Genomic DNA, 12,529 nt, shown 5'->3' on the forward strand with positions numbered 1-12,529 from the left:
AAAGCTTCCGTCTTTTATCCACCCTCTCCCTCCCTTTTTTTCTTTACTCCTTTTCCTTTAAATATTGAAGCCCACAGACCCTCTCTGGAAAAAGCACAGATCACAGATTTTTCCTGTGGTATGTGTCCCTTTTTCCCCAGGGTGTGTCCTTAACCTTGGCAAAGTAAAAATGACTGAGGCTTGTCTCAGTCATTTTCTCTGACTTACAGAGGTCATGAATATGCTGATTACTCATGTATAGATTCTACAATGTATACACATATCAAGATATCCCTTTGTACTCCATAGATGTGTATAATTATTATGTGACTATTTAAAATAAAGTAAAACTTTAATGATTATGGTTTTGGGGTGGGCATGGTGGCTCATGCCTGTAATCCCAGCACTTTGGGAGGCCAAGGAAGGCAGATCATCTGAGGTTGGGAGTTCGAGGCCAGCCTGGCCAACATGGTGAAACCCTGTCTCTACTAAAAATACAAAAAATTACCCGGGCATGGTGGTGTGTACCTGTAATCCCAGCTACTCAGGAGGCTGAGGCAGGAGAATTGCTTGAACCTGGGAGGCGGAGGTTGCAGTGAGCCAAGATTGTGCCACTGCACTCCAGCCTGGGCAACAAAGCCAGACTTCATCCCTCACCTCCCTCCCAAAAAAGATTATGTTTTTACATTTAAAATTTGTGTCTTAACAGAATCATAGAGAAGGGAAGCTAATGGACATGATACATTTTGAGGATGGTCAGGGCTGGATGCCATTATTTATTTAAAGCATACAAGCCAAACTCCAACCCTTGTTCCATAGTTCTATGTTCCCCTGATAATGTTCTGTTTGCTGTCCCTGGTTCTACAGGGAGAGAATTTGCTGGTCAAACTGATAAGTGACTGGTCACTAGACACACATCCACTTCTCTTTGTGAATGGATTCTCATTCTGGTATACAACCTTATGTCTAGGGTGGCTTTATGGCAGCCATCTGGATCTTGTTGAAGTCTGGGATGCTGAAGAAGTCTCACTGTGTGAGTTTCTGACCCTGTAAGGTTGAGGCAAGATGGAATGATGGTGACTTTACCAGAAAAAAATGCTATCTTGTGAAGTCTCCCTCTTCTGATAACAAGTGACCCTGCTCCCTCTTTGGTAAGTGAGGAAACTATGGCTAATGGAAGTGGCATGGCTAATGCATGGCAAGCAAGGTCTGCCTGACTAGGAAGCCTATGTTCTCTCTAGTTTATCACTCCTTGCCTGAAGAAAGAGAAGCAGATCTAGCAAAGGATGGTAGACAAAAACAAAAAGTTCATATATTCAATGTGTTGTTTTTAGCTTCCAGTGATTTCCACAGTACACAATTCTACACTAGGTATTTGGAGAAAGTTGAAGCCTGGCATGAAGATTCATTTGATCTTGAGAGCTGACTCCAAATATTTGTGAAGAAAGAAGCATATGCAAGAATAAGATACATATTTCCATTTCATACTTCCTCCGAGGGCTGAGCCTGTTCCTGACTCAGAGAGATATTGCAAAAGAAGCTGGTATTATACACATTGAAAATGACACTCCTTCTAAGGAGCAAAACAACTTTATCATATCAAGCAGAGCAAAGCTCCCCTCTCGGAAAACTCAAAAATGTTCAAAATGCAAACTGAACTTGGCGGGGGGGAAAAGGCGATGGTAGCAAAAGCAGCTGTGAAAAATAAAGAGGTTACTTGTGAGTGACTGAAATGTCCAAGTGTCATGCCACCAGCAGCCACAAATAAAAGCAGATGCTGCAACATTTTTTAAAAGCATTTCTGTAAGAAGATAAAAATGGCTGCATACAATTAAGAAGTATAATTTTATTGAAAAGCATGAATGACAAAGCAAAAGGAAATGTCAATATGATTTTTGTTTTTGTTTTTGTTTTTTAAAGAGAGGGAGTCTTGCTCTGTCACCCAGGCTTGAGTGCACTGGCTCAATCACAGTTCACTGAAGCCTTGACCTTCCAGGCTTAAGTGATCCTCTCGCCTCAGCCTCTTCAGTAGTTTAGACTACAGGTGCAAGCCACCATGCCCGGCTAATTTTTTCATTTTTTGTAGAGATAGGGTCTTGCTACATTGCCCAGGCTGGCCTCTAACTTGTGGGCTCAAGCGATCCTCTTGCACTGGCCTCCCAAAGTACTGGGATTATAGGTGTGAGCCACTGTGCCCAGCCTCAATATGAATTTTATAAAAGTCCAAATGCTCTGCATGTGGAGAACTTTCCATCTACAAAAAATCGTTCTGCCTTAAGGTGTGCAAAGAAGTGAGGCCAGAACTCATTTCAGAAACAGATTAAGTGGACACCAAAGGATATTTAAGCTTCAGAAGGGAAAGAAGGGTTATCAATGAACAGTAGCTGAGATCACAGGCCCCTTATCTGCAAAGAGAGAGAATCTGTGATAAGCTGTAGTACAAACCAGAATTCATTTGAAAGATAAAATGCAGAAGCTCCAGGGCCTTACTTAGATGCAGCCTCATTTCCTTTGTACCCTGCCACCCAGCTGTTGCCTATGATTTCACTGAAACAGTTATCACCTCCAGTTAGCAAAACCTAAGGGAGTGATTCTCAATTTCTATTCTGCAAAAGAATCCACTGAAAAGGTTGCTAAAATGTAGATTCTTGGCCCATGCTCCCTGAAAGTGCTGACGCAGTAAGTCTGGGCTGGGCTTAGGAACCCTTATTTTAACAAGCACTCCATGGAAAAGGTCATCAGGGGTTCACACTCCAAACTACTGTCTAAGGCTTTAATCCTCAGACTATTGGTTGAGACCTACTAATAAGTCTTGAAGTCAGCTTAGTGAGATTAGCATTTGAAAAGAAACAGAAGAAAAATCAGAAAAATGTCAGTGTATACTGTGCAGTCAATTTTTAGTTTCATTCACATATATGAATGTGGGTATACACGTGTAGTGAATTGTGAGGTACAATATATTTCAGACTGTGCATCCCAGCTGAGAAAGTTGGAGAAACAGTGGCCTAAAAGGACATGAAGATCACTTCCCTGTGACCCATTTATCATTTTCTCCATCCCCACACTGAGTTCCAAATCACTCCAGCTCCACTTCCCTCCCATGTCTACAAAGAGGATATAAGACTGTGTTTCTTTGTTCTCCAGTGTCAGGGATGACAACTGGCTTTTCAGCTTCAGGAATGAATATGGACAACTTGAAGGAAGGCTTGCCAAGATCCCGGTGGAGCCTCAGATGCAGCAGATGATGAGAAGTGAGTGAAAACCCTTTAGATTCTGACCTGGGGACCTTCCAAAGGTCTGGAGGAAGAGAAGTGGCAGGAAGGAATGGGCAGAAAATGAGAGGCAAACTCTGGAGAGTAGGTTGAAACCTCAGAAGCTGGAAGGTGAGCCAATGCATTATTCTTTTTGTATGGAGATGATGTTAGTAACCCACCTGCAGGAGCTGGAGTGTTTTTAGCTATTTTTCCTCCCAGCAATGGCACAGATCCTTGTCCATTCATTTATATTATCTTGATCCAACTTATAGTGAAAATAGTAAGGTTTAACAGGTGCTGGTCTAGATATGAACAGGCCCACCACTTGTTCTCCTGCATACAGCCTAACCATGTGAGAAAGAGCCACCAGAAAGATAGCACCAGGAAAATAACGCCAAGCATGTTTAGCCCGGTGTGCTATTCATCTCTCCCAGCTTCCCCACTCTGGTCTTTTCAGCCCCTTGGGAATTCCTCCACTAGGTCCATTTGGAAAAGAGTACCAAGGAGGCTCAGGGGACTGAAAACCAGCTGTGCACTGTGGCTTGGGTTATCTTCAACTTAAGGAAGGTGTTTTTCTCATTCCCTAGCTCCCTTATCCATGCCACCACCGCAAAAGAGTACCTTTCCCTAATGTTCACAAAGGTTTAATACAGGCTAGTAGTACCCCAGGGGAAGAGAGCTCCATTCCTTTAACAAGTCACTGTGTCTTTTCATGACATTAGGTAGTCTTTCAGTGTTCAAAAGACACCCACATTCAACACACACACAATTACCACTCTTTGCTCTAAGCAGCTTTTGTAATGACCGTATCTCCTCTCCAGCACTTCAAAATTGGAGGGTGTGCCTACTAACAAACATCCTGGATGGTCTATCAGAGTAAGTGAATTCCTTAAAAAAGAACAGATACCCAAGATGTGAGCATAAATCACTCCAATAATTCCACAGTATCTGGCCACAGGCATCTCAGCTGCATCTTTGCTTAACTAGGTCATTTTAGGGGGCTTACAATGTCTAGGACACCACTTACTTTTTAGAGTCTTATTTTGTTGGGGATCAATTCAGAAAAAAAAGTGAAGCTTCATGGGACATGTATGTATTGTCACCATTTAGAGAAAATGACAGAAGTGAAGGAAAAAGGAAGCATCCTACTTATAAGGTCAATTTGGCTCATGCGTGTCTGTGATCTCAGGATCTTACAGTTCACACACTGCCACACAAATGTTCCAACCAGTCCATCCACAGCCATTCATTATGCCAGTAAGTGGATGATACTTTTTTTTTCTTTTTAACAAGATCTTTTTTTTTTTTTTTTTTTTTTTTAGCAGAGCCATTTTAAACCTCGGCTATAACAACACTTGCACATCCAATTCATTGTCATTATCTTTGCTAAATGCTTTCAGTGAAGGAGGGATGAGAAAACAGGTCTTTTGTATTCCTGGGCTATCAATAATCTTCTTGGAGGTAACTGTTTCACTCCAGAGGAAAAAAATGACTCTGTTTTATACTTGCTATTTGTCTATCCTGTATAAGTGAGGGCTGAGAATGTAAAGTACATAGCACTTGCTAGGCACTCATTATGTGTTGATATGGATTCTCTTTGGGGTGAAGGAAGGTGGGTTATCAAGCAGGCTCCTGTTTCTCTGGGGAACAGAAGAAGGGAAGGCAGTGTTCACAGGTACCCGAGGGAACCCGCAGGTGCCAGCCGTCTTCTTGGTACAGCAGACTTAGGACTGAATATGTGGTTTCCGCAATTTAATCACCACTGGACTTCTTACAGCCTAATGGTGTATGTCAATTAGTATATTAGGATATGTGACTTACCCATCAGACACATCAATTTAGGGTAACTGGATAAACAAGCTAATTTGTGGCTGGGGCCTAAACCTGGGTCATCATCCTAACATGTCAGAAATGTCTTTGCTTTTTCTCTTAGTCTATGTAATTCCTCCTAACACACAAGCTTCCAATTCTAGACTCTGGTCATGTTAGAATATTTGCATCCCCTCCCTCAGTGCACCACAATCTTTGACACCCCTTTAAACCTGCTTTTCTCTGTGCTTGGAATGCCCACCCATCCTCTACCTTCCTCTGCATAGTCAACATCTACTTCTAGGAAGTCTTTTCTGTCCCCTGATAGTGGGTTAGGGCCCACCCTCAAGGCTGCCCAGGCTTGCCTCTGTCATTGGACTGATGCCATTATCTTCCCACTGTTTCCCAGGCAGTCTCCTCATTAGACTCCATATTCCCTGGGGAGTTGTAATACATTCTTTGAGTGAATTAATGCACAGTATGGGTATTAAATGAATGGAGGAGTGAGTGGTGAAAGAATGAACCCAGGATTGGAACACAAAGTTCAGTACCCAACTTCCCATACTATCCTTTCTCTCACAGTATCCTTGTCAGTTGCAAAACAAATAGCTAGGTTTAATAAGGTGGCTAGGGAAATTGAGGTCTTTAGAGGAAAAAAGCGAGTAGCTAGCCTATTGCCTCCTCTGAATCTGACATTTATTTGCTCTTCTGGGTAAGGTAACGAATGTCTAGCTAATAGATTATTAACCACAAAAAATGTCTTGGTTCTCAAGAAAGATGGCATGAGATTGTTACCATTTTATACATCCTTATATATTAACAAAAAATAAAGCACTCACCCTAGAAGAGGAAACTAGACCTCCATTGCTCTCCTTGGCCCAGGGTTCCACAAACACTGTTACTTACATATGCCTTGGCAAACCCTGCCAGCAAATCTTGAATTCAGCTTTGTGTGCAAGAGTGGGTTTTGTTCCATGTAGCAAAGTGAGGCAACTATGACAATTAGAGACAGAACATAGCCAGGGCTTGCCTTATCCTGGCCCAAGACATCTAACACATCTTGGAGAGAACTCCATGTCTCCTGAACAACATAATCATCTACTGCAAGTCTGTAATGAAAGATTAAGCCTCCCTGCATTGAACCTGAACCCCTTTTTCTGTGAAGCTATGAGTGTATGACATTTAGAAAATCCTTTCCCCTTCCAATGAGATTGGAATAATAAACTAATTATGCAAGCTCCATGTGACATTGGAGCCTCAAATTTTTGTAAGAAGATTATAGCCATAATTTTTTTTTTTTTTTTTGGGACAGAGTATTGCTCTGTCACCGAGGCTGCAGTGCAGTGGCACAATCTTGGCTCATTGCAACCTCTGCCTCCTGGGTTCAAGTGATTCTCCTGCCTCAACCTCCCAAGTAGCTGGGATTACAGGTGCCTGCCATCAAGCCTGGCTAATTTTTGTATTTTTAGTAGAGACAAGGTTTCACCATGTTGGCCAGGCTGGTGTTGAACTCCTGACCTCAAGTGATCCACCCGCCTCGGCCTCCCAAAGTGCTGGGATTATAGGCATGTGCCACCACACCCAGCCACCATAAATACATTTTTGATAAATACATTGCTTGAAAGCCAGTTTTCCCTACTTTTCAGGATAACCTCCCAGAGATTGTATTTTGAGAACAAAGTCTCTGAAGATCTGTTTTTAAGCTTCTTTGCTTGGCTGAGCCCATAGGAGGATACCATTGCCTTGCTTACATCTCGGCGTACATGTTATGCAGAATGGCTGCCAAATTTGACCCTAGGGAAAGAAGAGAAAGCTTACTGACCTTGTGCAGCTCCACAGGAGTTGGAGACATGATCTCCTTTATTTCTTGTTTCATTTTTCTCAGGGTTACTGACTTCCTACCCACATCTGAAGGCAGAGTGTTGCTCCGAGTTGTTTGGCTGTAGTGAGGCCGCGAGCTGCTGCGCTCCTGGAAGCTGGCCTGTCGCCCCAGCTGACTGCGAGGTGTTGGAGCCTCATGATTCAAACTCATCGTGCTCCCCGACATGATTGTTGCCTATGGCATTGACAATTTTTAGAAACAATTAAGCCATGGACTAAGGAAAGGGTTTGGTGCTCAACAGTAAGCACATTTCTCCTTCTGCGAGGTAAAAATACAGTCTCTTCGGGGCAAAACCAAAGGCTGGAAAATGGATGTACTAATTGAACTATGAAAGTCTGGAAAATGCTTTGCAAGTGACATTTATAATGCACATCTCAAATCCAATTTAAGTACTTAAGCCATTGAGTTTATTTAATCAAATACCACCCCTGCCAGTTTTGAGGCAAATTGAAATGCTCTAACATTTGCTTACTGTAAACTACATTTTAAGCATTCACTTTCCACTGAGTGGGCTCTAACAGATGGGATTCATGAGGCCACCTTGAATATATCTTACAGAAACGAATTAAGAACTTCTCAATGGGCACCAGGCTGCCTGTACTTGCAATGCTGCCTCTATCTCCAACTGCAGTTAACAATGGGCTGGAAAGCGATGACTGATATAAAGGCAAGGGGTTCTTCCCAAGCTTCGTCTAGACTGTATGTTGTCTTTCCTTTGGCCAAGTGGCCTGTCCCCAAAGTTTGTAGACCAGCTAAGTCTCCATATTATTTGGTACAGATTAAGTGTTTCTTAGAAATACTCTTTGTATAAGATCCTCAGAGAAAGTAAAAATAATCATTTATTATGTTATTATATTCAACTTTTTGCTCACAAGCAGTAGGACTTGAATTGGATGTTACCAGTGAATTGGGAAGTTTGTTCGGTTTCAAATATGTTCTTCCCTGAATACTTCACAAGCAATGACAAGATTAGATACCAAAGATGAATAAGGCTCAGAACTGGAAAAAAAAAAAAAAGGATTTGAAACCAATATCAAGTAGTGGATATTCATTTCTCATGGTTGGAGAATGCTAAAATTCTGAAAATATGCCTGTAGCCAGTTCTGTACTCCTGGGTATAATAGTATAAAGGTAAACTAGCATTGGTAAATCTGCCTGATACCATGGGGACAGAAAACAAGTTCCATTTGCCATGTGATTTAGTTGTTTATATTAATACTGATGCTAAAAGTAACCGCAGCTTAACTTGTTGAGTCTTTTGAATGTAGTCACTCATTTAAGCCTCACAACAACTCTATGGGGTAGGCACTGTTACTTCTCTCTATTTATTTATTTATTTATTTATTTATTTATTTTCTTTTTTGAGATAGATTCTCACTCTGTCACCCAGGCTGGGGTGCAGTGGTGTGATCCTGGCTCACTGCAACCTCTGCCTTCTTTGCTCAAGCAATTCTTGTGCCACAGCCTCCCAAGTAGCTGGGACTACAGGCATGCGCCACCATGCTTGGCTAATTTTTGTATTTTTAGTAGAGATGGATTTCACCATGTTGGCCAGGCTGGTCTGGAACTCCTGACCTCAAGTGACCCACCCCACTTAGCCTCCCAAAGTGCTGGGATTACAGGTGTAAGTCACCACGCCTGGCCATTCCTCCCAACTTATAGGTGAGGAACTGAGGCACAAAGAGGCTGACTCACCCAAGGTCACATTGGTAGTAAATGAGCCGAGGGCACTTTATAAAACTATTGATCATGAGGGAATACTGCAAAGTGAGTAGAGTTTTCATCTGTCACGTCTCTAAGATTTCATAGTTCCCAAATTCACCTGGTGTTCAGCTATACACACACTACTAACAAGATCTTTGAACAACAGCCAAGTGTTGGCACACATGTGCATATATCTAACAACTTTGTTGAAAAACAAATGAAACAAGTAGACTATATCTTGACTAGATCAGTTATCTCATTGATAATTTTGAAAAAGAAAATTATAACTGTAAAAAGACTTGCTGATCACTGAACATTAACATGTGCTAAGTCCCATACAGATTGTATGTAGAATATCATTTAATACATAAGTAACCCTATACAATAGATATTAAAATTACCATACATCCTCATTTCAGTAAAGGAAAGAGATGCGTGGACAAGTTAAGCAACTTGCCCAAGAGCCTGGGCATGGAGCTCTAGTACTCTGACTCCAGAACTCTTTTTCTTGACTGCTTGGTGCTTCTCAAATGTTAGGTTGAACCATATAAAACTTCCTTTTTAGTAGGTAGAAAGATGCCTAGCATTTAAAAACAAGTGTGGGCTATTTATACAACAGTTTATTTCAGATAAATACCCTTTTTAAGTTGATTGAAACCTTTCTTTACTGGCTTCATTGGTGTCATGGGATATTCTTTATTTTATGGCACTTACTCATGTATATAATTTCTATGTTTATTTTATTTTATTTTTTTTTTTGAAATGGAGTTTCACTCTGTTGCCAGGCTGAAGTGTAGTGATGTGATCTTGGCTCACTGCAACCTCCACCTCCCGGGTTCAAGCGATTTCTCTTGCCTCAGCCTCCCAAGTAGCTGGGATGACAGGTACCCATCACCACGCCTGGCTAATTTTTGTATTTTTAGTAGATATGAGGTTTCTCCACATTGGCCAGGCTGGTCTCAAACTCCTGACCTCAGGTGATCCACCTGCCTCAGCCCCCCAAAGTGCTGGGATTACAGGCCTGAGGCACCACACCTGCCCCATTTCTATGTTTAATCTAGTGTATCTGACAGCACTCAGTGGTTGTTTTCTTGCCATGCTGACCATCCATTTATTATTTTTACCTACTTAGACTAGTTGTTTGCTTTGTTAACATCCATTTTTTAATATTCATTTTTCATGAGAATGACAGGACACATGTTGGAAGTAAAACAATCACTACAACTGAGAGACCACAGTTTTGCCTTGATGAGTCTTAGCTGCCATAGAAGAAATTACAAATTGATTTAGAAAAGGTTCTGATGGAAGAAATAAGATACTATCACTAATTCTTTGGTTCGCATTTTCAGGTAAGTATGTGAATCTGTACAGTAATCAAAGTTTGATTGCTTTGTTTAAAATGAACTTTAGGTAGCATCTAAGAAGGAACATAAAAGGTAAAACAAATATAAAAACTAAAATAAAAAGCTAAAAAATAATTATTTTTAATTACCTAGAATTTGGTCTCAAGAGTATGTATTACCTGTTTTCATTTGCCATAATTCATAATTGTATATTATTCCTAAGGCAGCCTAGAGTTCTCTATCTGACATTTAGTTAAACCTTCTTCTTATATTATGCTAAACAAAAAATAGTTAAAGCAGTGATCATTAATCAAGAAAGGGCAAAAATACTAATAGTTAATTTTTATTGAATACTTAAGTGCCACATAATTATTAGCTCATTATAATTCCCATTTTTATAGAAGAAATATCTGATAAGAGAGGTTAAAAACTTGTCCGAAGACTCATTCAAATTTCTCTCCTTTGTTAAAACTATACATTTTTCAGTGCTAAAGTTGAACCTAAATTATTGCTAGCAATAGGGGAAATGATTAGTAAATTAATTTTCATTTCCATTCCAATTGTAATCATCTTTCATCTTAGCTAACCTTCTACATTTATTAATATTATAGTGTGCTTTAACTTTTAATGCTGGATGTAAATTTAATATGCAAGAATCTAGCTCTAATATTTTTTGTATAATAGCATTTCCAATCAAGGGAATGGGGTTCATTTAAACCAATAAATAAATATTCTTTGTGATAAAAGCGTAAATATAACTAATTGATGAATTTGCCAATCATTCATCCTAGTTGAGGATTTAATTTCTCTTTGGCTTATAAATTCAACTCATTTGCTTTCTGCATTAATAATGTCAAGGGCCACATCTGTCTGGAGCTATGTTACAGCAAATTCATAGGCTGTGGCAACATAACATCTACTCTTACTGATGGATGTTGTTTTCATCAGATAACTCAATTTCTGGGTGAAAACAGAACCTCATTATATCACTTTTTACATCATTTTCTTTTTGCCTAATGTAAAATAAGCTGTTAGAAAAACAACTTTTTTTCTTCAAAAGGGAAATATCAAAATGCACAATGAAAAAGCAAGATGAGCCAAAACGTGCTTTCGAAAGCAGGGCTATGTTCAAGAATCGTGAATTGTGCTCGTTATTCAGTTTGGGCTACTTTTCTTCATCATTCTACATGCAGAAGGTGGTACAGGTTTAAATAAGCCAGCTGATACTTAAGCATTCTGCTCTTTTTGAAAGTTGTATAAAAAGGAATCATTGCTAACATCTTACTTCATTTAGATTTTATAGGATTATCCATGTCCAGGACCTTTAACTGTGCTCTGAAGCTGCAATTCATGCCAGATAATACTATGATGTTTACAAGTTCAAACTAATAGTTTTCTTTATAATTCTCTTTGCAGATTCACAAACATTAGAATCACATAAAATATCCACACATGCAATTGAGAAGCAAAATAATATAAAGATGAGTAATCATTTTAGAATTGCAAGAGTTTCACCCCATTATGCCATTCACATTCCTTATGGTGACTTGGGGACCTCATAAGACATCAAAATAAAAATGAGACTTTTGCCACTTTCTTTTTTACAGCTCAGAAAATTTAAAAGAACATAAAAGGAAACAGTCCAGGACTTCCCAGACTAAAGTGTGAATACCATCAGCAAATTCATGGCTTTGATTAAAGAACTCACCAGGAGTTCAGCTATTACATTCCATCTCGTTCTTCCTTGAATTCACACTAAGTTAATACAGATGGAATCAGGATTTACAATTAACAGCAATGTACTCTGTAATATTTTTGCTGCTTATCAAATAGACTGGCCTTTTTCACCAGCTGCATTGTCATCTACTTTAAGGACAAAACAAAGTAAAATAAAATTTCCTCTTATGTTCCTCTTAACGATCACATTAATTTCTATTCCAGGTACAAATGAAAACATGCCAAAGAAACCTTTCTAAAGCAACTAAGAGAATGGGATGCGCCGCTGCTGGGAGACTTAGCTCGCTTTTTAGCGATTTGGTAGGAAACAGATACAGTCAGGGTTAGCAGGGAGCAATGGCAGAAGCCACAAGTCAGTAAGCTTGAGGGGTGGAGATGGGGAAATACTTTTGACTGCATTGTATAAAATCAAACTGCTGTCCAGAAGGCAAGGGGGTAGGGAAGGCAGCTTCACAAGCAAAAATATAAACATAAAGGGTAGCTACCAAGAGAGTCATGTTTCTCAAAGACACACGCCTGTCAGCTTTCTCCTGTGGAAAGGGTTAAAGCTTTTAAATGAACTGGTGTGAGAAATGCAAACTTAAAAGGACCAAAAAAAATGAATGTAGAAACAATAAAAGTAAGTAGCAGGACCAAGGCTACCTCCAGTTCTCTCAGAATTCCTGACTGTCCGCAGGTTTCCAAATCCTCCAGCGCTTGAGACCAGAAGTTCTCCTCTTGTTCTGTCTCTGCACTATCGGCGGCCCCTGCAAAACTGTTGTCAAGAAACACAGGCTGGGTTAGGAACTTGCCAGACATTTTTTTTTTTTTTTTTTGAGACG

General features: G+C 40.0%; 1 protein-coding gene across 5 annotated transcripts in view; it reads right to left on the reverse strand.

Annotated features, from left to right (window-relative positions):
- GRIP1 (glutamate receptor interacting protein 1) overlaps positions 1–12,529 on the reverse strand; it is a 324,577-nt gene that overhangs the window by 17,305 nt on the left and 294,743 nt on the right. For 3 of the 5 annotated variants that reach the window (XM_055357003.2, XM_055357000.2, XM_063694130.1), the window contains 3 exons: positions 12,351–12,462; positions 12,194–12,238; positions 6,865–7,098 (listed from right to left, as the gene is read on the reverse strand). In XM_055357003.2, the coding sequence (XP_055212978.1) occupies positions 6,865–7,098; positions 12,194–12,238; positions 12,351–12,462 (391 nt within the window). The remainder of the gene's footprint in view (positions 1–6,864; positions 7,099–12,193; positions 12,239–12,350; positions 12,463–12,529) is intronic. The other 2 variants (XM_055357004.2, XM_031001052.3) reach the window with 1 other exon arrangement.

This window comes from Gorilla gorilla, chromosome 10 (genome assembly GCF_029281585.2).
Source record: "Gorilla gorilla gorilla isolate KB3781 chromosome 10, NHGRI_mGorGor1-v2.1_pri, whole genome shotgun sequence".
NCBI classification, from domain to species: domain Eukaryota; kingdom Metazoa; phylum Chordata; class Mammalia; order Primates; family Hominidae; genus Gorilla; species Gorilla gorilla.